Source organism: Crocodylus siamensis, chromosome 3, assembly GCF_052110815.1.
Source record: "Crocodylus siamensis isolate JL-2025a chromosome 3, ASM5211081v1, whole genome shotgun sequence".
NCBI classification, from domain to species: domain Eukaryota; kingdom Metazoa; phylum Chordata; order Crocodylia; family Crocodylidae; genus Crocodylus; species Crocodylus siamensis.
In genome coordinates this window covers 114099812-114124603 of record NC_143397.1, presented here as the reverse complement: position 1 = coordinate 114124603, position 24792 = coordinate 114099812, and the positions used below count along the sequence as shown (strand labels likewise).

Below are 24792 nucleotides of genomic sequence, written 5' to 3'. Positions count from 1 at the left end.
CAAGCCCCCAAGGTTTGGAACAGACTGCCACCTGAGGCGGTTCAAGCACCCACTTTGAATGCCTTCAAAACACATTTGGATGCTTATCTTGCTGGGATCCTGGGATCCCTGCTGACTTCCTGCCCCTGGGGCAGGGTGGGGCTGGACTCCATGATGCTCTGGGGTCCCTTCCAGCCCAAATGTCTATGAAATCTTTGAAACAACACCTTATCTTGATCTGGGTAGAATAGCTCAAAGATAACCCTCATCTCAACTGGTTACATTTAAACGCTTATAGAATAAGTTAACACCCTTTCATGCATAAGTATTCCCATTTTAAGTGCCTTTAGAATAGTTTAAAGGTAACCTTTAAACCCACCCAAAAAGAAGTAGCTAAGACTGTGGCTTTCAGCCAGGATGCCACAAGAAGTTGCCCAGGGTGCTGCGAAGCTGGCACTGCTGGTGCCACCACTGCAGAGTGAAACTGCCTGGCATACCTTGGTTTTCAGGAAGCACACTGGGATCAGGAAGAGCTGTAACAGAAGTGGTGTACCTGCCCCTACAATGTAATGCATGAAGTTGCACCCTTCTGGTGCAGCTGTGTCTTAGCTCAGCTCCAAAGTGCTTCCTGAAAACAGGTGCAGGGGAGAGTTTCATTTGCCCCAGGCACCTGTTTCCAGGAGACACTGTGCAAGATCTAACCAGGCAGGGTTGTGACAAAAGCACATGGTCCTGCCACAACTGCTTCCCAATCTGGCTCTCCAAGGAGCGCACAGTACCGTTCCACCTGGCCAGGGCAAGGGTGGCAGTGACAGCACTGTAACAGCCTGGTGGCCTGCCCCCTTCCCCCACTCTGGTCTTGTGTGTCCTTTTGTCCACCTCCTTCCCCTCTCGCCTCCCCAGTGCTCCCCAAAAGCTGTGAGCACAGCCCAGCACCTGGTCCTCGGACTGTCTCTTATGTTCCCAGGATTCAATATTAATAACATGAATTATTAATAGATGGATGCCTGACATTCATAACACAGCATTATTTTTTTTAAATGGGTTCTGCCAAATTTGGACAGGTTTTGGAGGGCTGTCTGGAGCCTAAAAAGGTTGAGAACCACTGGGCTAGGAGCCTTGCTGCACGGGACACAGTGCACTTGTTTTATTTAGATCCCAGTCAGCATCACCATGTTGTGAGCAGTCCGAGGTAATGCTTACTGCTGTCCCCTAATCTGGGCCTGTGCTGCCGGCAACGGGAGGAGGAAAACACGCGGAGCTGACCCCAGGAGAGGCTGCTGCTCCTGTCCCAGGACCTGGGACGGTTTGAGAGCAGTGCTGGGGCCAGGCTGAGGCCTGGAAACCCCTGACCGGGGGCGGGAGGCCCGCGCGGGCGCCCAGCGGCAGCACAAGGCCCCTGCCCGGACGCGACACCCCTGGGGCTCTCACGTGGCAGCCCCACACTAAGCGCTCAGCTGACACCGCCGCACTGGACGGGAGGGGCAACGGAACGGAGCGGAGCGCGCTGATTGGCCTCATCCCAGGCCTGACTCATCCCTGCTCCCCCCGTGAGGGGGTGTCACGTGAAGACCCTGCTGTCCCCGCCTCCCTCCTCGCCCTGATTGGCTGTCCGGGCCCGCTTGGCCTACAGCTCATTGGTGGCCATCCCCGTCAGCGTTCGCCGCGCCCGTGCCCGGCAGGCATTTCCGGGCGGGCCGGGGACGCAGCCTGGGACCGGAAGTGGGTTCTGCTCGCGCGCCGTCCGTTGCCTCCTGCTTGCGTCCTGCTTCGCCGCCATGGCCGAGTTCGACCTGTTCAGCGCGCCGCTTGCCCCGCAGCCGCCCGTCCCCGGCCTGGGGGGCGACGGCTCCGGCCTAGGCAACGGGCCGCTGGGTGCCGCCGAGGAGGACCCGGCCGCCGCCTTCCTGGCGCAGCAGGAGAACGAGATCGCGGGCATCGAGAACGACGAGGGCTACAGCATCCTGGAGAACGGCGACGTGCCCGCTGGCCTGCAAGGTCCCGAGGGACCCGGCCCCGGTACGCCCGGCTGGGAGGGTAGGGGGGAGGCCTGGGGAAGCGGGGCGCGCCCCCACCCTGCCCGGGCGCCGGATTCCTGAGTGCTGCTGCCGCCGCCTCGCCGGCCCTTGCTTGGTACGAACATGTCTTCGCTCGCTTCTCGCAGGAACCGTTGCCCTTGTTCTGACCTGGGAGCCAAGCACTGCCGCTTGGGACCCCTCTCTGCCTCCGGTCTCCTGCCTTGTTCTGTTCCAGGCCTTGTCTTGGTGCCAGGTGACTGTTTGCATCCAAGCAGGCCCAAGCTCAATCTTGTAGGATGAAAGATGGGTATGTGGGGGTGCAGTTGTCCTTTCATTAAGTCTTTCTTTTTTCCTTAAAGCTGGAGTTCTAGAGCAATAATACCCTGTTCTGAGACTTTTTGATTCTGGCCTTGCCTCCTTCAGAGTTGAGTAACTAACTGAAATAATTTTGTAAAACTTCTCTAAGTTGTAGGACTTGCAAGACTGCTCCTGTTGAAAGCCCTGTGGAGCATGTCTAAAGCTGGTGGCTTCACTCTTAGGGCTAAACCAAAGCTGAGCCCCACAAAGTGGCACCAAATTGTTTCCTGTTGTATCTAGGCTCACTGGAGGTGAGACTGAAGAATGTGGTGGGGATATTTCATTAAAATATGTTGGCAGTTGGGCTAATATTTTTTTTTTTATGGAGACTTTTTAGTCACTGTCTTTAGTGAACTTCATCTTTCTCTTCTCCCTCCCCCCCCAACTTTGCCAAACACATTCTGTTCTTCCTTAAGGCAGGTGCTAAGAAAAGAGATTTAGCCTGTCATTGTCTAGAACTTGACCTATAATAAACGTAGCATTAATGATGTGAAGTTTTAGTGTTGTTGGTTGTAACTGTATTGGCCTAAGGACATAGGCAGGCAAGGTTCTTTAGTTGTGGTAACTTCTCCCCCCCGCCCCCCCGCAAACTATTTAGTTTGACTAATTAAAAAATACTTTGAAAACTCTTAAGCACAAACACCCAATAACACTGTATGTATGCTTATAGCTTCTCTACATGAGGGATATTCCTCTGACTTAGTCCTGTCAATCTGAAACATGTACATGTTCCAAATGGTTCATTTTGATCCTGGCTAACTAAGCCTGTCAGCTTGGTCTTCCTCACCTCCTCCCTAGCATTCTAGAGAACTTGTTTCCATAACTAAGTTTTGAATAGCTTCTGTCTTTCCGAACACCTTGTTTTGAGGTGTAGATGGAAATATATGCGGAAGAAATTGGATATCATGCAAGTTGGAAGGAAAGATCAATCTTCTATTGAAAAAAGATTGCAAACAGGAGTTGTGGTCCCTAAACTGAAGTCTTGCAGAATGCTGCAAGGGTGAAGAGGTAGATGGCAACAATGTAAAGCTGCCAGATCTAAAATTCAGTGGTGATTGTCTTGTCCTCAAAGACTGCTTTTCCAGTAATCCTGAGGTAGTCCTTCAGTCGCAAAGCTCATAGCTAGGTATGGAGTCACTAGTCCAGAATATTCCTTGCATAATTAGAGAGATGTCTTATGGGAGAGTAACTTCCTTAGTTTTGTTTTTCTGATAAGGTATCAGGTCCACTCATCCTGTACTGATACCAGTTACTGCCTGGCTTCATAAAGAGAAGCAGGAAAGACCAGCGGAGGCTGACTGAATTGAACTTTTTAAAAACAAGCTCTAGGTGTGGTGTGTGTGTGTTTGGTTGTGGCTTTTTTTGTGTAGTGATTTTTTTTTTTTTTAATAATAATAATAAAGCCTGGGGGGGGGGGGGAGAGATGCCCCAGTATGTCACCTGTGATGTGTGGTGTTTTTTTGTTTGTTTGTTTTTCAGTGGGACAGTTATGAAACTGCTCGTAATCAGCCCTTGCTCTGTAGTGTGGCTGCCTAACTATGGATCCTTACCTAATTCTAAACTTTCCAAAACTAATTTGGCTTGCTATCCAAAGCTAGTTCCCATTGTTTTGCATGGTGTTCATAGAGTCTTAATTGGTACATCACTTGGATACAGTAAATGTCTTATGGTCACCTTAGTTGCTCTTCAGAATTTAAATGGCATACATGCATGTCTTAGCTTCATGTATGGTAATCTCCTTGACTGTAAATTTCCACCTGAGCTTTTCACTTTAATATTTATATATACATCAGCAACCTGTTCTAATACATAATGCAGTTTTGTAAGACCTTTGTGTTTATCAGGGCTTTCCTCTTAAAATAATCCTGTTGTGTTTCAGAAAAGCACAGACTTCCAGTGGATGGTTCCAATTAGTTGTGATGTCTGTGTCTTTTTTAAAGCAGTGTGGTCATCGTCTTCTCTTCCCCAAAGAGGTGTGGGGGGAAGCTCATAATCTAGTTCTAGGATGAAACTTTATAAAATGTTGGAGTTTAAATTTTGGTTTCAATGCATTTATTAAGTAGCTTGTATTTAACATGACAAAGCTAGCTAACTAAATGCAGGCAGATAGCATCCTGAACTCTGTTTACCTCCCAAGTCATGAAGCTCTGCATCAAGGGATTTAAGGATTTACTTTTTTTAAAACCTTAACCTTTTTGAGCTGCCTCATACATAAATAGTGCTACATTGCATGAATTCTTGTATACCAAAGCAGGATGATATGTCTTTAAATAGCTATTTTAAAGAAACCTATTTCTCTAAATTTTCCTTGCATGTGCCCAACATGGGTTACCAGTTTATGTAGTATAGTAAAGAGTGGCTGCTGACTTGGGTAAGATTATGTTGTTTACAAAGGTATTCTTCCATGTATAGTTTCCAGCAAGTGTGCAATTTGCATGGGCCTTTAAGGACTCTACTACTCCCAAGTTGAAGATGGAGCATCACAACTGTCTTTTTCTCAAAGATTTCTAAAGGATTTTGCATCCTATGCCAGATAAAACAGTACCAATCTTCTGATGATGATGATTATTTATCCCAATTTGTCAGTTACTTGATAGTAACAGCATGCAGCTTGATATTCCTGTTTACACTATAATTATATTAAACTTTCTAAATGTCTTTATAAAAGTAGATGTACCCATTACAATTAACTGTCCTGCAGTTGCCTAATACTTGATTAAATATAGGTATTAATGTCCACTAGATAATCTGCAAGGTAGGAAATTGGCTTAATAATGTAATCTTTCACAAATGGGATGTTTAACAGTAGGAAGCTGCTGCTTGCAAACTGAAGTAGAGATGAACAAGCTCTGTATGGAAGGCAGGGTAGATTGCACTTTACAAGAAAACTATTTCCAAAGCTGCAGTTTAATGTTCCTATATGTTTAAGTAGCCTTTGCTTTGACTTTCAAAAGATGATAAAATAATGCTGTGCAAGGTCTGACCTGCAGAATGCTAGCTTTACAATTAGAGTAGCCGTACAACATGACTACAGATGGTCATGGATGCGTTCAGTTTTAAGCTCCTAAAGGAACTGCTGTTCTGCAGTGCCAAGCTTCATGTTCAGATGAAATGTACCTCAGATGGGGAAATCCAAGACTTGGTCAAAAACAAAATCCCCCACAAACTTCAGATACAAGTGGGCTTACAGCATCCCTCTAAATCATGCATGAGAGACTTGTATTGCATAACACTGCTCTGAGCAGTGTTTTCAATTCTGGCATCAGTTGCATCTGACCTGCAGCTGTAACTTTGTGTTTTTTGTTGGCTTGTCCTTTTCCGAAGACTTAACATGAAACTTGCTGATTCCTCACAAGCTGCTCTCCAATTCCAAGACTTGCTACTGAAGTTTAACTTAATTTATTTCATCTTGCACAATGCTAACTTTGCATTTCTGTTGCGCACACTAGAAGAATGCTGACTGGGCCTTTTCCGTATTGTCATGTCAAGCCTGGTATACGTCAGATGGTGGGGTGGGGGGTGCTTAATAAAGCTTGTGTGCTTCCCTCGGAATTACTTGGAATTACTTGCTTTTCATGCTTATTATTTTGGTATTTAATAAGTGATACCCTATTTCTTGAGTGATATTCCAACTGCATAGGACAAGCTTTTGAATGGTCAGACCTGGTAAAGAATGTCTTGGATTTAAAAGCTTGTCTAACTCTATCCCAGCTATGCAGTTGTCTCGGTCACCCTAAGAAATCCTTGCCTCTTGCATAATTCCTAGACCCTCAAAGCCACATCATTCTAATGCTACTATAATAGCATATGCATGTTCTTGTGGGCTTCTCTTCCAACTAATAGACTTATGGCTTTCTACTTAAACTTAATACTTGCTTCTCCATGATGTGTTTTAACTTGGACTTGTGTGCCTGACCTTACTCTGATTTTTTTAAATGCATAGTAACATTAGGATGTTTTAAGAGGAAGATGGTGTACTTGCTTAAGTAGAAAGCCAAAGCCCTGCAAAACAGGGTATACTTGCCTACCCATACTTATTGTGAACAATACTTGTGAAGGAACTGCCTAAGCTCAAGCTTTTGCCACTTCATTAAGCCTCCTCACTGCATATTTCTTGGTGTGCATAAATAATACCTGTAATAACAGCCTTGCCACCCATTTCCCCCCCCCACCCCCAAATTTATGCATTAGTAAGAAACTGGGCTAAAAAGTTCATGTGCTCTTAAGTGGTTTATGTACTCTCTTGATATTACATTTTAAGTAACTTTGCCAAAAGATTGGGACTAGCAGTTTTGTATAGCTAAGCATATTTACTTGGCTAAGATCCAAAGAGTGGAGGACCCCACTCAAATCCCTATTATGTAAGATAACAAGCTAACCTGCTGTCTGCATCTCTAAAATACTACATCTCCTTCACTTCCTCTTCTTATGTAGGTTGTCTTAGTAGGTGGTTAAAATACCTGAACATGAGCTTTCGAAAGCCTTGCAGAGGTCCTACAGTTGCCCATGCAGAAAGCTGTAACTGTTGGATAGTAGGACCTCACCAAAATAGACTTAAAAATTACAGTGATTTTAAAATAAGATTTTGGGGGGGGAACTCTTGTTGGAAATGAGTGAGCAAGCAAACTATACCTAGTAGATGTAGCCAATATTAGTATGTAACAAAGGGAAATGGCTCTTGTTCACAGTGTTCATAATACTGAAATGTTAATAATAACAGCATGTAGTAGTAAACTTGTTCTGTATGGTAGTCTGCACATGGGTATATGGACAGCAGGGCTTTTAGTTTGACTTCATCATCATCATTTTCTCTTCTCAGTCCCCCCACACCTTCCCAAAACAAAACGTAGGTAAAACTGTCTAAAGTGGACTTATCATACAAAACAGAATGGTGGTATTTAAAACATAGTAGTGAATGCTTGTTGTGCTTTTTACTCTATTCTTGTTTACTGTAGTTCTGGGGTTTTTTTGTCCTTTCTCTTCCCCTGCCCCTTGGCCTTGGCCTGCTTTCCTGGGTGCTTAACACCCTTTCCTTTCCTTTCCCCCCAGCTTTATACTCTAATCTGTTAAGTATGCTCAGAAAACTTTTTTAGGGCCCTTAACACCATCTCTCTTGGCTATGACTCTTCATGCTCAGAGAGGCTTGGAGTGTGCTTTCAGGCCTTGCTATTAATACTGAGTTCTGTTGTTCTTCCTGTGTAATGTAGACCTGTTTGAGTGGTTCTAGCACTTCTGTGAGGCAGGGAATAGTTTATCTTGAGAACTTACCAAAATAACATTTGGCCATGGTATTTGGGCATTAGTATTGTCTTTGGAAGACTTAAGATTGATGTTTATATCCTCCTATACTTCTTCCATACACTAAGAATGGCTTTATTCTTAGTGCATGGAAAAAGTACAGGCAGAAATACAATATTCCTAAAGAGGTGCTTAGAGCCCTGTATTTCTGGGGCAAAGGATTTCTGCTGTATAACCAGTCTTGTACTAGACCTATTGCTGCTGTGAAACAGGCAGTCATTCTAGACCTCCAATACTAAATTATGCAAACACTTACACTAAAACACTTGAAATAGAAGCAGTACTGAAACCTGAGCACTATTTTAATTATTTTGTAGTGGCTTGTCACCAGATATTTGCACTATGCACAAGGAAGGAAACAGTGGTACATGAAGATGAGATAGGTGGGGGGGGTAAGAGTCAGTGTATTGAGACAGGGTTGGTTGCAGAACAGGTGGTACATCTTGCCAAACTACCATCTTTTATTTCTGCCTTCATACTGTATAATTCTAAAAGCCAACAGTTTTGGTACTGTTTACTACTACTGAATACAGAAGAGACGCAATCTTGTTGTGGAAGATGTTGCTCTATTTATCCATCTTACTGGGAACACTGTCTACACCTTTTTTGGCAGCCCTAACCTCTGCACTTAACTTAGTACTTTACCTCAGTATAAGATGTGCATCTGTGAACAATTCTTGGCTTTCTGTATGTTGCATCCAAATGTGCTTACAGTATTGGTGTCTTCTGATTTTAGTCTGCAAAAGTGACACAACATTGCTTGTGAAGCCAAGCATTCTGGAGCTGAAGAAAGTGTATGGGGATGGTGGGGTGGATGGAGCATCCCACAGGAGTGTGAGGGGACCCTGGGTGCCCCCCAGACCCAGGGGCCTGCCTGCCCTCATACAGGGAAGGTAAAGAGGGCCTCTTGCATAGTGATAGAAGTTGGCAATGATCTTTACTAGTTACCTATTCTACTCCTTTGGACTCCTGGGTCACATCCAGACAAGCATAGACATCTGGTTCCCTGGGGATGAGGAGGGGTAGTAGTAGCACACCTGCTGCTGCTGCTCTTCCCTGGGGAACACCTGTGCCATGTGCTTTGATCTATTTGAATTGAAAAGGCAATGGGCCTAGCCCACTAAAAATTGGGGGCCACCACTGGTTGGGTGGGCCTTGTGCTTGGATGTGTCAGGTTACCCCAGGTGGGGTAGGGGAGGCTGGGGCTAGTAACTGTGCATGCTGCAGTGCTCCTGCTGTGGCTGCTGGCTAGGCTCCCAGCTCCACGGCTCTCACCAGCCAGGCTCCAGCTTTGAGTGGTGTGTGCTGCCACCATGTGCTCTCACTTTCTTTCTGTACAGGTTTTTAGACCCCAGGATCTCTGAGCCTAGCACATGCCCAGAAGAAGCATTACTTTATGTTGGGCCAGCCAAAATCAAAATCTGTATAGATCGAGCACTTTACAATGGCTTTTTTTCCTGCCTCTTATTTTATTTAATAGCTGATTGAATCATTTTTGGATAAAAGCACTCTGAAGCATGGTCTATACAGGTGCTGTGGAGCTGGATCTAACTAACGTGCTGCCTCATCTGGTAAAGCCCTGGGGAGGAGTAGGGTCAGCAGATAGGGATGCTAGATGTCCAACTTCTCCCAGGACAAAGCCTTGCGCATCTGTTTTTCAGCTGTATGCTATCTGCGGTTGTGGGGGGTTGGGTGTTTTGGTCATTTTCCTCTTCTCCCCCACCCCATATTCAAGCTGCAGAGCTGCGCTGTTTTGAGGTAGGTCCTAGGGGCTTATAAATTCACTTTATTAGCAAGTGACACGGCATGTACTGGATACCAGAGCTGTGAGAAGCTTTGGTCACTGATTCTATTCGGAGGAGACTCAGCCTGATTTTTGTGTGGCCGGATCACTGAATAGAATTGGGAGTCCCATTAATCTCTCCAAATCTGTTCAGAGGATCAGTGATTTGGCAGCTAACACAGCTTTGTGTGTGGTGTGTGTTTTCGTGTGGTTTTTGTGTCCCTCAAGGTACCAGGCACAGCTTGTGAACACTGAGGTGGTGGGGTGGATGGAGTATCCTACGGGAGTGCAGGGGGGGTCCCCCACATGCTCAGTGGTAGACCTGGAAGTGGATCAGAAATACTTCTGGGTCTTCCATGCAGTGTGTAGGGGACCCCCCCTTACCCTCTGGCTTGGTGACTGGTGCCTCCTGGGTCTAAGGGGCACCTGAGGTCCCCCCCACACTCCTGTGTAATGCTCCATCTGCCCCACCATCTCAGCACACAGGGTGCATAGACGTGGCTTTATATGTCTCTTCTTTGGCTAAATTGCCGAGTCTTCTCCGAATCTTCTGATTCAGCTGAACTGGGATAGCAATCCGAATCAGCAAATGGAATCACTGTCCTTCAAATCAGTCCGAATCCAAATTGAATACTGCCTGCTTTGCACACCCCAATGGATCCAGGGCCATAAACCAAACTTTCATAATGGGTTTTCTGTCAACTACTTGGGTTCTGTAGTTGTGGCTGGATTGTTGTTGTTGTTGTGTGTGGTTTGTTCGTGTTTTTTTTTTTTTTTGTTTTGTTTTGTTTTTTAAACAACTCACTCATGCAGAATGGCAGCTCTACTTCCATCCTGCAGGGATTCCTTCAAGCACCAGTTCAGTTTTGCATGGCCACATCTCTCTTAAATGTTCTGAGTAAAAGAATGCGAGGCTCCAAGAGCATCTGTGCCACATCATGGCAGATAATGCTGAAGGAGCTACTTTACCTGCAACTATGTAGATGGATCATGTGCTGTCAGCAGCTCATGATTCTAGATGTAAAGCTTGAGACTCTGCACTTGTAGGTAGAGGTGTATGGCTAAAGACTCTTGGCTGATGGCCAATTTGGTATCTGCCAGTATGCCTGTAAGTAATCTGATAAGTGATTTACAGGGACATAGCTGGGCAGTGTGGAGAGTAGTGCCCTGCAGATCAGTGGTGTATTCAGACCCCTGCAGTGAGGGTGAGAATAGGACTGGGGGCGCTACCCAGCCAGGGCAGTGAATGGCACCACTGGGCCAGGAGCAGAAGGGAACTGCAGGCGGCTTGTCCAGGGGATCAGTGTCTCAATGCTTTAAAAATGGTGGTGGGGGTGCTTGAACTAAATCTTGCCAAATGAGCTTGAGTTCAAGTGCTGCTGCCACAACTTTTTTAGCACAGGGATGCTTTTAAGGGTTGAGGTGGACTGCAGGCTTGGGGCTTTACCCTACTGCCTTTGCCCCAGGAGCTGCATGCTGACTGTACATCCCCTGCCTGCCTGGTAGTGATGGGAGCAGCAAGTTGTTCCTCCCAGCGTCAGGCAGGCAGTGGACATGCAGTTGGCATGCAGCTCCCAGGGCAAAGGCAGCAGCAGAGCAGAGATCCCACAGCAGGCAGCCCACCTCTGCCCCATGCACTAATGCCAGGGGGGCACATGTCTTCCCAGGGGGTGTGCATGCAGCAGCCCACTCCCCAGAAGAGTTGCCTGTGGCTCTGTTCCACTCCCTACCCTGGCCCTGGGTCCCATTCACCACCCTGGCTGGGTGCCCCTGCCCCACTTCCTTTCTCACTCTGGGGTCCTCAATCTACCTTTCTCTCTTCTCTTCCCCCCCCCCCCCCCCCACCCACCTGCAGGGCACTGTGCTCCATGCTGTCCAGCTGCATTCTTGGTCATGTGCATGCTGTGGCTGCACACATGCATGGGGCATCTGGGGTCCCCAGCCAGAAGGTGTATTATAGTTATCAGCTCCACTGGCCAAAAAACCCAATAGCCAGTAATAATTTCCTCTTATTGGTGTCAGACTGATGTATTGGTGCACCTCTGCCTAGAGGGCCTTTCTCTAGGACTGCTTCCAAATATAGAGACATAAGCAGAAGTTATCAGATGGTTCTTTAAGACTGTAAAACTCTGAAAGTAGCTTGCCTGTATACGTTTCAACAATCATGAGCAACAAAGCTGTTTTTAAACGGGGAAAGACCGGTCAAGGTCAGTGTGCATTCATTAGACCCCAGTAAGATATCTGGGACAATATGAACTGCAGAGGTAGTTGGGCTAAGGTTCAGTTTTGAATGTTAAGACAATCTCTTAGGCTGGTTTGAGGGTGGGGAATGCTGTTAAGTATACTGAATTCAGGTACAAAGAATGAGGCCTGGCCATGCGAGGCTTTTGTTTTGGCAAAACTCATTCTATGCTCTGTGGTTGAGACTTTTTTTTTTTTTGGACCTGGAAACTTGCAGGTATAATGGCAGAGCTTGTCCACTTAGGATAATAAGTGAGAGGTAGAACTTGTTTCCACTTCTGTTATCAAATTTTGAGATCTGTCTAACCCCAAAAGGGAGTTGTTCAGTTTCAGAAAGTTAGTAAAAGGATTGGAGCTGAAATGAGTTAACAGCCTGGTGTAGTAAGATGGGTGTATGATGATCGCATGGCATGCTGTTAGGCTTAGCACGATTCTGTTTGTATCAGCAAACAGTGAGAAACATCACTTTTGCCTCTTGGATGACAAAAATATTTATATTGTTTAATTACCAAAACTTATAGAAAGGGGATGTAGGAAAAATGATGGCTGATGGAATGTGTGGTAGTAACTGGGGGAACAGTCCTACAGAACTGTGTCTAACCAGGGGAGTTAAACTGCACAACCCTGAAAACTTTAAATCAATGTGAACAAATGCTTAAACAAACTAATATTCATTGTAAATCAAATTCTGCCAAGTGTATGCATAATGCTAGAACTCCACCTCACAGAGTAAGGCAGTGAGTGCCAACCTCTTTGGCAGATGTACCACAAATTAGCACTTTTTTTCCCCAAATGCCACTGCAGCTTCCTTCCTCTGCCCAGTCTGCTGTTCTGCTTTCTGGTGTTTTTTCTGCTTCCTGCCTAGTCTGCTGCTGTGCTGCTTGTCCCCTTCCTGGATCTTGTGTGCCCCAAACAGAAGTTGCCTGTATCACTTGTCACACTTGGACCCCTGGTCTAGAACTAAGGAGACTTTGGTCCTGGTGTGTCCATTTCCCAATAGTAGTTGGAGTCCCACTAGTTATAAACATAGTATGGTCAAATATGTATTTGTATCTAATTGCTTTACTCAAGACAGTATTAGCTCCATTTTAGCTATACTTCTGAGTTCTGTGTTTTACTGTCCCCTCTGTCCAACTCCCTACTGTTATACACAGTACCCTCTCCATCTTCTATTTATGTGAAGACACTGGGACAGTCATGACGTGGGCTAGTGCTGCCTAACCTAGCTACCAGCTTTTGCTTGAAATCTGGTATTAAAAGCAAAGGACAAAGCACTTGCTGGGAATCTTCTCCCTCTTGTGGCTAGCTGAGGAAAATGCACAAGTACCTGTGCTAACACAATGGCACATGACTTGCAGACCACAGAAAGCTTGCCAGGGCAGCTCTGTGGCCTACCATAATTCAACTTTATTTTAAACAGTTTTTTCATAAATTTTGCTCTGTAATGTTAAACTCCATTGTTTACCCTCTGGAGACCAAACTACAGCCCACTTGATTGGAACTATTTGCAAGCTTAGATGCAGAATCTAAGGGACAGTTAAAATTCTCTTTTAAATTTTATCATCACTCAGTCAGAAAAGAAACACAAGACCAATCTGCAGCCTGACTTTGCATGCAGCAGCTCCCTGCCCCCCCCCCTCAGGTGTGATGATTAACAGATACTCACTCATTCCAACAGCCATCTAGCTACCTAACAATTTAATTCCATCTTAATATAGACCCTCCCAAGCTTAGGAGTGGTTTAGGTAACAGCAAGTAGTCTGGAATTTGGGGAGTTACCCCCTTTTCTCCCCCCCCCACCTATATCCTATATTAGGTGACTTTCTAATAGTTGTTCTTAAACTTTTAACTTTGTTCATCTTTCTCCCCACCCCACTGAAACTTAATACTGAACTTGGCCTGTTCTCTTGTGGACTCGAAAGGTGTCAGTTTTGGATTGATAACCTTATTTCCTTCCCTTGGTGACAAATGGCATTCCATGATGGCTGTCCTATCTGTCCCTCCACTTTACTTATCTTTGACAAGGCTGTTGCTTTGTGTGTTTTATTACAAGTCACTGAAGAAACTACACCTACTATAAAACTATTCAGTACACTTGGTTTCACAAATCCTAAACTAAAGTTACAATATATTGCATCTTGGATTATCTAATTTTAAGGTCTTTCTTTACCTATAACTTTCTGTCGGGCCTGTGCCTTATTCAGTCTGATCTGGTTGAACTGGATGTGTTTAATTATGCTCTTTCCTTGGCTGACCAAGATGGCTATCATGCCTGCAAAGGCTCACTTTTTTTTTTTTTTGTGGTCACTCAAAGCAGGCTTTTGGGGCCTCCTGTCTTTAAAAAATGATCGGTGCTAGCAACAAATGACTTATCGCCTGTATGTACCAAGTATAAACGCACCATCTAACATGATTCAGGTTGCATCAAAAGATAAGAACCATCAGGTTGTTACAGCTCTTCTGTTTTGGTCTCTAATATTATTATTATTATTATTTTTTTTTTTTTTTAAAAGCACTTATTTGGGCCAAACTAGGTGCTGGTGACCTTGACCAACAAGCTTCTCTCTTTATTTTTATTTTTTTACCACTTCATGCTGCTGATTTACAGCTAAAATGCAGGCATATATGGTCATAACTAAAGCTTAAGCTAGGTCCAGAGTCTGCCCTTGTTATGTTCTCAGCCAGTAACCACATCTGAGACCTGCAGTAGCAGTTAATTGTTGTAGTTGACTTGGACTCTTTAACCAAGCCATCTGACCTGCTATCACTATCTTGCAGATGCAGTTGAGGGAGTGTTGAATGGTGAACTCTACCAGGTAAGCTGAAAAAAACAATTTCACCAAACAGAACGTATTACAAGATGTCATCTCCTAGAGGTGTTACTTCTCAATAGTAGGGCTCTTCATAGCTTAAAGCTCTTATGAGCTTCCTGTTGCTTGCATTCATTAGAAATACAACTAGTAATGGTGTGATGATCTTTTCAAAGTTTCTATAGCTGCTTCAGGTATACTTTTGTTCTAACTAAAGCATGAAATGCTTATAGCAGCAGTCTGTTAACACCAGAATTTAATTGGAATGTGCCATGCCTTAGGATGGCAGCCAGGAGCCAAAGCTCCACAACTTATTAACAAAGTGCTGATGTTGGAGTACAAAAAGAATGGTAATAAACCAGAACAGTAACTCTTACTGTGCCAAGATACTGTAGAATTCTATGAAGTATAAATGTTGCCTTCACTGGATTGTGTCCTAACACTGAACTGATCATTGCAGAAGTCCCTCTCTGCTTGTCTGCATTACGTCTTTTTAATATGTTAAGTTGGCTTCTGAGTGTTTTTTGTGGGGGGTTTCCAAAAGTAACTTCAGTAAAAGGTTTGGGTAGAGGGCTGGCCTGCCTGCCAGGTAGTCCATTTGACTGCAGTGATCTAGAACTGAGAACCATCCACTTAATTTTAAAAGAGCACTTCATTTGCAACTGGATGTTGACATTTTTTTAGTGGCTGCCTCAGCAAAAGGCTCTCCATATGGTGGGGGGAATAGATAATATCTGGCAACTTGCTGGATGGGGAGGCAGGAGCAGGTTCTTCATCTGACACGGGAAAGATACATGAGTATTTACTAGTTCTAATCCAGGTGTTCTGTCTCTTGGAATGATGAAATGACTGTTTTGATTTTGTCATGTGCAATAGCAGGGGTTCAGAGGATGAATGTTTTATAGTGCTTTGAACACCTTGCTTTTCTCTCTCAGATGAAGAATGCTCTTCTGCTCATGCCCATGTTCCTCCCCCAAGCCCCTGTTTTTATTTGAACCTTCTATTTGGTTTAACTGACCACATGTTGCCATCTCCTGGCAGTAGATCAGTGATACTTCCTCTAATGCCGAAGGCTTCAGTACCAGTTGCCCATCACCCAAATCTAGCTTGTGTTGGTAGATCTGGAGGTGCTGGTGCACTTGTGACTTCAAACAACTAGGAAGGTCTTTGACTTTTGTCTGGTTTTTTTTTTTTGTTTTTTTTTTTTTTTTAGGTATGGCTCTGTAATACTTAGAGCCTGCTTTTAACTGACTAGATAATTCCTTTCCTCTGTTTTTAAGGAGAGCAATGGTCCAACAGATTGCTATGCTGCCATATCACAAGTAGATCGACTGCAGTCAGAACCAGAGAGCATCCGTAAATGGAGGGAGGAACAAAAAGAACGTCTAGAGCAGCTTGGTAAGGGAAAACAATATTTTCCTTCTATAGCTTGTTGTGAAATTTTGAGTCCACACTAAGATGTCAGACTCAGAAGTATGATTTGCATGTGACACCCTGCAACTCAAATTCTGGGTCCAAGTTCTGTCCTCCCAAGCATTCTGCCAAGCCACCTAGTTCTTGAAGTTAGAGTAGAGAATCTACTAAAGAAGGAATTTGCTCTCTCCTTCCCTTCCCCCTCACCTGTCCTGCAGCACTCCATAACTCTTAAGTAATTTCTCTAGCTGTACAGATTAAGTACAAGTTTAATTATCAAATCTAAGGACTTCTATATTGTGTGAAGTTGTTGGTTTTTTTGTTTTGTTTTGTTTTCTTTTTTTTTTTAAAAGACTTGGGTATAGAGTGTCTCTTGTCTGCCATGACCTCTTCAGACAGATGGGAATGAGGTGAAGCCCAGATCTCACTTGATTTTGAGCTTTTTTGATAGGTTTGGGATGAATTGCAGCACTACTTCTGAGTCTTGAGCAGATTAAAGACCCTTCCTCTAAACATAGATCATGGCAACCTTTCATATGAGGGACAGAGGCTGCTGATCTTCTGTTTTTCTTTCAGGCTTTCTTATTGCTGGACCAATTCTTTAAAGCCCTCCAAAGTGATCCATCTGATCATAACTGGTATTAAGAATAAGTATAATAGAAACCAGTGCAGAACTCTCCTATTGGCAAGATGTGGTATGCATGGATCAGTTGGCCATTAATAGCTATTAGGAAAAAAGGACAACTTTCTATTTGGACTAGCTTTTACTAGAACACCTGAAATAATCTGTTACTAAAAGACTCCAGTATTAGATTTAAGGTCACTGTAACAGTGTCAGCAGCCTAACTGGCTAAATGGGTTTAGAAGCAATTCCATCAGTGTTTGTCTTTAAATATAGGTGTATATAAAAGCCTTAAAAGCACCCCAGCTTCCTGCACAAGGGCGGGGGCGGAGGGACTTGATTCTTTTATGAAATCAGTACTGTAGTAGCTCCTGCCTACAAGGATGACCAAGGAAAAAAAAGTTTGAAACCTTTTTATGCATGTCACTGTTCCATCTGTGTGTACTAGCTTGAGCAGCTTTGGCCAACTTGGTTTACCTTTGTGGCCTAAGCTACATCTGTGTGAGTGCCAGGACCCCACAGTAAAGCCAGGTGGCCAAAACTATAGGAAGCTGAAAGTGTAGCGTATAGCAGCACAAGTTTACCAGAATGGAGTACACAAGTGCATGACAGTCTCTTGCACCTTGCCACGCATTTGGGTGCTTGAGGGGCTACCTGAACAGATAGCAACACCACCAGCACTACATGCCAGGAGGCGATCTGCCTTTTTGCCAAAGGATCCAGTATGTTAAAAGAACAGGTTAACTTAAAAGCCAGAACACCACCTCCAAATTGTCTTGCATCTTACCAGCTCATTCTGTTTCTCTAATCTCCATTTTAGAGGTACTACTATCAGAAGTGGTTGAAGGTAGAAATGAAGCAGCTTGTCTTACTGTGGTCACTTTTTTTCTTCTTTTTAAGGGTCATGAATGATTTGGCATCTGTCACAAATCTAAGTAATTTAAATGAATTGGGGTTTTCATGGCACTATTGCTGTGCATGAAACATGGTGGAATAGATTCTCATTAGACTGAATGGATTACTTGGCCTTTTTTGGTTAAGGCATACAGCCATAAAGGTCTAAAGCCTGCAAACAACTAAAGTCTAAAATCAAAGATGAGACTGGAAGTGCTTTTTTTTTTTTTTTTGTCTCTCTTTCTAGCAGAAGCACACTAGTCAGCTGTGTTTAACTGTGTACCTTCTCCAAGAGGCTCTCTCCCTAGAGGCACTGGGGGAAAATGTCACATCTTCATGCTCCATTCATTTAGTCAGCTTGTAGCAGAGTACATCTCTTGTGCATTTTAATCATGACCACAGTGTCCCTGGCTGAACCTCTTTTAGTAAAGCTGTACAGAATGCAAATGCATGTATTCTCTAAACCATGTTTTGGGCTCTATCTTCAGATGCTAACTCTAGGAAGCAGGAAGCAGAATGGAAAGAGAAGGCAATAAAGGAGCTGGAGGAATGGTATGCAAGGCAAGATGAACAGCTACAGAAAACAAAAGCCAACAACAGGTAAGGACCTGTAGCTCTTTGGGTTGAGAAGCTGGTACAAGCAGCCTTTTGGCCCAGTCTCTCTTGGTTAAAAGATTAAACATGTATTGGTCCTTCAGACTGGGAACAAACTGTCACTTCAGCAAATAATGCTGTTGCTGCTTAACTAGATTATTAAAACCCACTTATTGGAGACCTTACAGGCTAGTTCCCCAAGAGTATCTCTCTTCAGTATGCCTAGGAATTGGTGTGATTTGAAGCAAAGGCAACTTCCAGCCAGCTTGGGCAGAGCAGGTCTCTGCTTGTTTGATTTGGTGTCAAGCCTGCTTTGCTGAACAGCTCTTCACTTTGTACCTTGCTTCTGTTGTACTTAATTGACCACTTTTGTATTCAGAACTTGGGAAGTTAAATGAGATGGCTTTACCACATGGTAACAAAGCCCATTTAGCATCTTCACTGGATAAACCAGTGTATTCAACCATCTGCCTCAAGACCAGACCCAGCCTGCAATAGAGTTATCTAGCCTGTAGGGAGCCCTGGGCCCTGCACTTTGGATCAGGCATCTGTTTCCCAGTGTGCAGGGCTAGGTGGAGGTAGTACTGAAATGTTGACCATTGCTGGGCTAAACAAATCTCCAGGAGGTAAAGACTTGAGGTATTTAATTTAAAGCTTCCTCAGTGCAGTAGCTTTGCAGCTTCTGGATGCAGTATTGAAGCCACAAGCAGCAAAGTAAAGCTGTGGTGGTAATGCCTGTATTCATGTAGGGATATGGAAAATACAAGGCCTGTGCACAGGCCTTGTGACCTTTTTTTTTTAAATATAGCTGTGGTCCTACCTAAATCATGACTCTTATGGGCAACTCTGGATTTCTCAATGAGTTGTGGTTTTGGAGGGCGGGGTGGAATTGAGCCTTCCCTTCCTGGATAGGCCTTTCAGCCCACCCAGGAGGGGATGGTGCTTGTTGGCTAGATGGCACAAAGGGGGATAGCAGCTTTCCCTCTTCCCTGGACCTCTCCACCAATCAGTGCTGAGGGGTAGAGCCAGGCAAAGGGCAGCCTGTAGCTAAGATTCAGCTGCTCCCTCATCCCTACTCCCCTAGGGCCTCTCTGCCAATCAGTGCTGAGGGACAGGGCCACCATAAAATCCCACTAAATGAACTCTGTGCTTGGACAAAGATACAGCAAGACAAAAGTCATTTTTGCGAATTAAGTAGGTCCTCCTAATTGTAAGGCATGTGCAAGACTGGGAGTGATCTAGGTCATGGTAGTCAACTTGTGGTGTGTGACAGATTGGGGAGGGGACAGGAAGCACAGCTGATGAGCTAGAGAGCAAACTAGGAGCACAGAAGAGCAGCAGATTTGGTGGAGGAAGGGGTCCATAGTAGCACTTTGAGGGTATGGGGCTAGCTTGTGGCATGCCTGCCAAAAAGTTGGCCCCTACTACTTTATTATGCCTCCATGTGAAACCGCAGTTCTTCTAGCATTGTACACTAGAGGAGATGATTAATATAACAAATCACACAGTACTTTCTAGCTCCTAATATTACTATGAATCTTGTTACAGACTTAAACAGTGTACAAGTCAGACTGATTCTTTTTTTTTCCTATTTTAACTAACCAGCTTTTAACTATCTCTGCTTTTCATCCTTCTTTCTCTTTTTTCCAACCTGCTTGCCTTCCTGTTGGACTACAGGGTGGCAGATGAAGCTTTCTACAAACAGCCCTTCGCTGATGTGATTGGTTATGTGTATGTTGCTTAACTACTAATTACCTGTCTGATCCTCACTTTCTCTGTGCAAGTAACCTTGACATAAATGAAGGGTGATCCAGTTAATGCTTAGTGGCAGCTATTGATTGATGTCTATAGTGGCAATTCTTGCTTGCGGGAAGGTATCTAACATGCAATACTTAGAGTGAAGTGCCATCTCCCTCTAAGTGCTTGCATGAACCATTCTGGATGTCACTTAAATCTACCACCAATTTATGCACTGGTAGCAGCTGTAATTTGGATACAGCAAGACTTGGACTTCTGACTCCTCCAGGCCAACAGAATCTTGGTCACCTGCTGTGATGTTCTGGGTGGGGTGATGGGTACTACTTGAGACTTCAGCCACCTGTCCAGGAAAGATGTGGCTTTCTATGAACTCCTCCAACATGTTGGAGGACTGAAGTATTAAAAAGGTCTGGCTTGTTGGAGCTTCTGAGTTCCTGAGTGCCAGATGTTGAGGCCAGTTAATTAGCTTTTAACTTTTGTAACTGAAGAAAGTTGACCTTTTTTAATGGAAGCTGTCTTCCAGAACAGTGGTGTTGGGAAGAAATGCATGGGGGAGGTGAATTTTTCATATCTAGGATGTGCTCTACTTCATCTACACCCTTCCTTAGAAAGGAAACCCTAGTACTTGAGACCTCTCTCTTAAAAACCAGATGGATAAAACTCTGGAAAATGACTGCATGCATAGGCAGACCGGTCTGTCTCATGAAGTAAAGCCTAGTTTCTGCACTCTAAGGGAGCTTTTGCCATTACTAGGTGGCAGGACTGCTATGCTAGTGGCTTACTGCATCTGAATGTCTTCCCTTGCATCTATAGACTTGAACTGAACAATGGCTATCTCGGATACTAAGCGCCTAAAGGTGTGCTGGTGAAAACTAGTCCAGCTTTGTTTGTGTAAGCTCAGATTGAAGTTCAGTATGGAACTGATGACCGAACTGCAGGTGGATGGAACGCAAGACTTGTGAAATGCTGGATTTACAGGTGGTGGTTGACCTTGTCCTAAAGTCTCGGAGTTGAAATAACCCTCATCTCCTCCTAAACCAGTCTCCATGTAGCCAATGCAAATAGGCAGTGTAACTGCTGCACAACTAGTGTCATGTTTCCTAGATGTAGACTGAGCTACTAGTGCATGTTGGCTTATCTGCATTAAGCTCATTTTTCATTTTCTATATCTGACTTTAAACTTTCTCTCCTTGTTTCTTTTCTTCTCTTCACCTTTAAAGCACAAACATAAATCATCCTTGCTACAGCCTAGAACAGTTAAGTAAAAAATCTTCACTGCCCCTTAAGTGTCATGTCACATAAAGTAGCAGTGTTGTAGTGAGCTTTTGTCTTCGGTGGTGTTTGTAACGACATAATCATCCTTGTGAACAGTGCTGAACCTCTCATGGGATTTCATCTTCATTGCTTTTTTTTTTTCTTTTTCCGCCCCTCTGTACTGCTTGTTGGAGTAGATGGATTTTATTTGGTCTCAATTTGCTATTGCTTTAGCGATTTTTATGTGGCTATCAGGGCCCCATGCTGCTTAAACTAGGCATTAAAGTTACACATGCACTGAAGCAATGCTTTTTGCAACTTGGGGATGCCAGAAGGATAACACTGCTCGTTGCTTGCGAGCAGATGCATAGGCAAAGACTTATTGCCCCTTTCTTTCATTTTAGATGTAACCTGTAATGTGTTATCCTTTTAGCTGACCATAAAGTAATCCTCCCTCTGCCAACGTATGCCTTGGAAGTCTATTGCATACATGAGCATGGGAGTGATGACTTGATCAAAAAGGACAGCACTGCTTCTATAGCATTGGGAATCATCAGGACATGGGTTTCCAGTGGCTTTCTGGCCTTGGATTATTTCCAAAAGAAGATGGAGTTTTTATTGTGAAACGTGCTTTAGGGGGACTGCAGACTTCCGGTTTGCAAGAGTCTGAAGCAAACCAATAATGCCAAAGATTGGCCGAGGTGTTGCTCTAAACGGGCATCTTGAATTCTGAGTGAGTACCTGTGCATGGGGTGCACTGTAGGCAAGACAACTACTCATAAACACCTGTAGTCCAACATTTTACATGGCAAGTCTGCACTGCTTGTGCATAGCAGATCACACCAACTTTCATTTCTGAAATGGGGAGGTGGGAGCTTTAATCTCTAGTGGTCAGATACCTGTTGAGGTAGACTTCCTGTGAACTTTTGACTATAGGGAAGTGAGTGTGCTCGGTGTGTGTGTTTTTTAAATATCTGACATGTATGTTTCTAACATGTAGTGTTGCATTGCTTCTAGGGCAGCTGAAGAAGCCTTTGTGAATGATGCAGAAGACACTTCTCCAGGCACGGAGTGGGAGCGTGTGGCTCGACTCTGTGACTTTAACCCCAAGTCTAGTAAGCAGGCAAAAGATGTGTCCCGTATGCGCTCAGTCCTCATTTCGCTTAAGCAGGCTCCACTGGTTCATTGAAGGAAAAGCACAATGGAAACACTACAAATGCAATATCCTAACCTTACTCAGAGAAACTGTGTTTGCAGTAATTGGATTAATTATGTTTAAATGTTTTTCTTTTTTTTGGTTTTTTTTGTTTGTTTTGGACCAAACCTCATGATGTATCTAGAGTTGATCATTGTTTGTGATTGCATGTTCTTCCTCATCTGTTTCCTTCCTGTATCTGAATTGGGAAGAAGAAACCTCCAGAATTGTAGTCTCTCTGTACTTCGTGCATTGAGATCTCATTATCAACTGTACTTATATTAAAGGTCTGTTTAAAGAGTTCAGTGTGTGTGTGGCCTGCTTGATTTTTAGTTTCCCTTTTAGTGTAGGGAGGTGAGAGGGGGGTGGTGGTAGTGAACAGTCCAGGCAGAGTCCCCAGGCAAACATACACTATAGACTTTATTTTCCAGCTGTCAAGAGCGTGGTGTGGTTATTTGTCCATCTTCCTAGCCTAATGTGTTGGGGGTACTAGGAATAGTGACGTTAATCACAATTCACAGTTATTATAGAAAGCTCCAGAGTTGTGTGATTTTTAAATCTAAGGGACTGTCCTACCCATTAGCTAATTCTTAGAAGTGATGAGAACACTTGGCTCCATCCCAGCACTTGCTAGACCCAAATATTGTGGGATTGTTATCCTTAGGCAAAACAGACATTAATGGGTTACCTGCCAGGAGTCCTAGCTCCCTGCGTCGGGCTTCAACTTCTTGTTCATCCCTTTCAACTAGGACAGAGTGAGGCCATTCAAGTGGTAGAGCTGCTCCCACTGGATGTAAGGGTATGGATTTGTAATAGTAGGTCCAGTTTTTGGACCCCCACTGCAGAAAGCATGTAGGAAGATTGAAGGGAGTTCAGTTGAGGGCAACAAAAAGGGTGAGGGGGTAGGGCACATGACTTATGAGGAGAGCCTAAGGGAACTGGACTTATTTAGTCTGCAGAAGGGTGGGGGGGGATAACAGCCTTTAATGTCCTGAAGGGTGGTTCCAAAGAGGAAGGAGCTACTCTGTTCTTGGTGGTAGCAGATGATAAAACAAGGAAAAATGGTCTAAAGCTGCAGTAAGAGAAGTCTAGGGCAGATGCTACAAAAACCTTTCTCACTAAGATGGTAGGAAAGCACTGGACTGGGTTAGCCAGAGAAACTGTAGAATCTCTTATCTTTGGAGGTTTTTAAGACACAGCTAGACCAAGCTTTGGCTGGGATGATGTAGTTGAGGCTGACCCTGTTTTGAGCAGGTAGTTGGACTAGATGACCACCTGACCTCTCTTTTTCTATGGTTCTGAGAACTTGAGGAAAATCAAAGTCTTGTTTTCTGGGTGCATATGGCAGGAAGTGTCCTCTACTTGTAGTGGCTAGTCAGTTAGTTGACATTTTCAGTGAGGCAAAGCAAATCCTGCCCTGAGATTTGAAATGACTCTGAACACCAACTAGAGAGCTATCTTATGTTTGTGCAGCAGGAGAATTTTTGTCTACAAAAGCTTTTAATGACTACTGTGCCATCTAGCTTCTCTAAACAATCCCTATCCCATTCTTCTGTTATACTATGCTTTCTTTCTCTTCCTCTATGCTGCCAACTGCATTCACCTTGTGGCTGACCTTCATTGTAAAGAATGAAGGTGGTGGGGGGGAGGCATTAAATACTTCATCCTCATTTACCACCTCCTTGGCTGGATGTATAGTGAATGATCATTGCAACTCCTCTGATCTTTGTCCAGAGGTTTACCTGCCACTCTGCACCTGCAAGCATAGGTACATCTTTATGGAGGGCAACCCTACCCTTCCTCCCCTCCCCTCCCCTCTTCTGTTTGTCCCTCCTGACTTGCTTATACTAATCTGTGACAGGACTTCAGTCATGTGAACTATCCTGTTGCCTTCATCTCAATTTCATCATATCTCCTTAATTATACTAGGTCTTCCCAATGGAAGACTGAAATGCACAGCAACTAATTCTGTGGAACAACAGATGCTGCCCTCTTCAGTATGTGGCTATTTCCTTTTTTCCCCTCAGGAAGTAAAGATATGTCCATATCTAATTTCAGTGGGGGCAGAGGTGGGCAGTGACCTGTGGAGCCAGAGACCTGCATCACTTGGTCTGCTATGTGCCCTGGGTGTCTGATACCAGCAAAGGGAGTAATGTAGCCTCTGGAGGTGGGTAAGGGGTAGGTAAGAGGGACGGTGGGGTGGGAGACAGGATTCTGTGCAGGCTTCTCTAGACTCAACAGCCAAAGGGCCCTGTATCTTCCTCACTCAGTACAGCTAGAGGAGCAGTCGGGGTCTGGGGATGGTGTCAGCAAGGTGGGAAGCAGGCTGCACATATCTCAATGGAAATGGTACCTGTCCCAGAGCCTTGAGGAAGAGTTATAGTTTCACTGGGACTCTTTAGGTGCATCTAAACATGCATTTTAATGCCCTTTAGCTTATTTTAATGGATGTTAAAGCATTGCTAAAAAAAAACAAACATGCTACTTAATGTCCATTAAAATAGGCTAACGAACCTCAAGTGTCACTTAAGCTACATTTTTTTAGCTAATGCAGATGCTGACAGCCTAATAATGCA

General features: G+C 44.3%; 1 protein-coding gene across 2 annotated transcripts; it reads left to right on the top strand.

Annotated features, from left to right (window-relative positions):
• The first annotated feature begins 1650 nt into the window (after positions 1–1650).
• Positions 1651–22521, top strand: CLTA (clathrin light chain A). Of its 2 annotated transcripts, XM_090039042.1 has the most exons (6): positions 1651–1998; positions 14455–14492; positions 15767–15884; positions 17904–18015; positions 20988–21023; positions 22039–22521. In XM_090039042.1, the coding sequence occupies exons 1-6, from the start codon at positions 1758–1760 to the stop codon at positions 22208–22210; spliced, it is 717 nt and encodes a 238-aa protein (XP_089895168.1). In that variant the 5' UTR covers positions 1651–1757; the 3' UTR covers positions 22211–22521. The 2 variants fall into 2 exon arrangements, with proteins under 2 accessions (XP_089895168.1, XP_089895170.1); XM_090039044.1 differs by lacking the exon at positions 20988–21023 and having other exon boundaries at positions 1653–1998.
• Positions 22522–24792: the final 2271 nt, after the last annotated feature.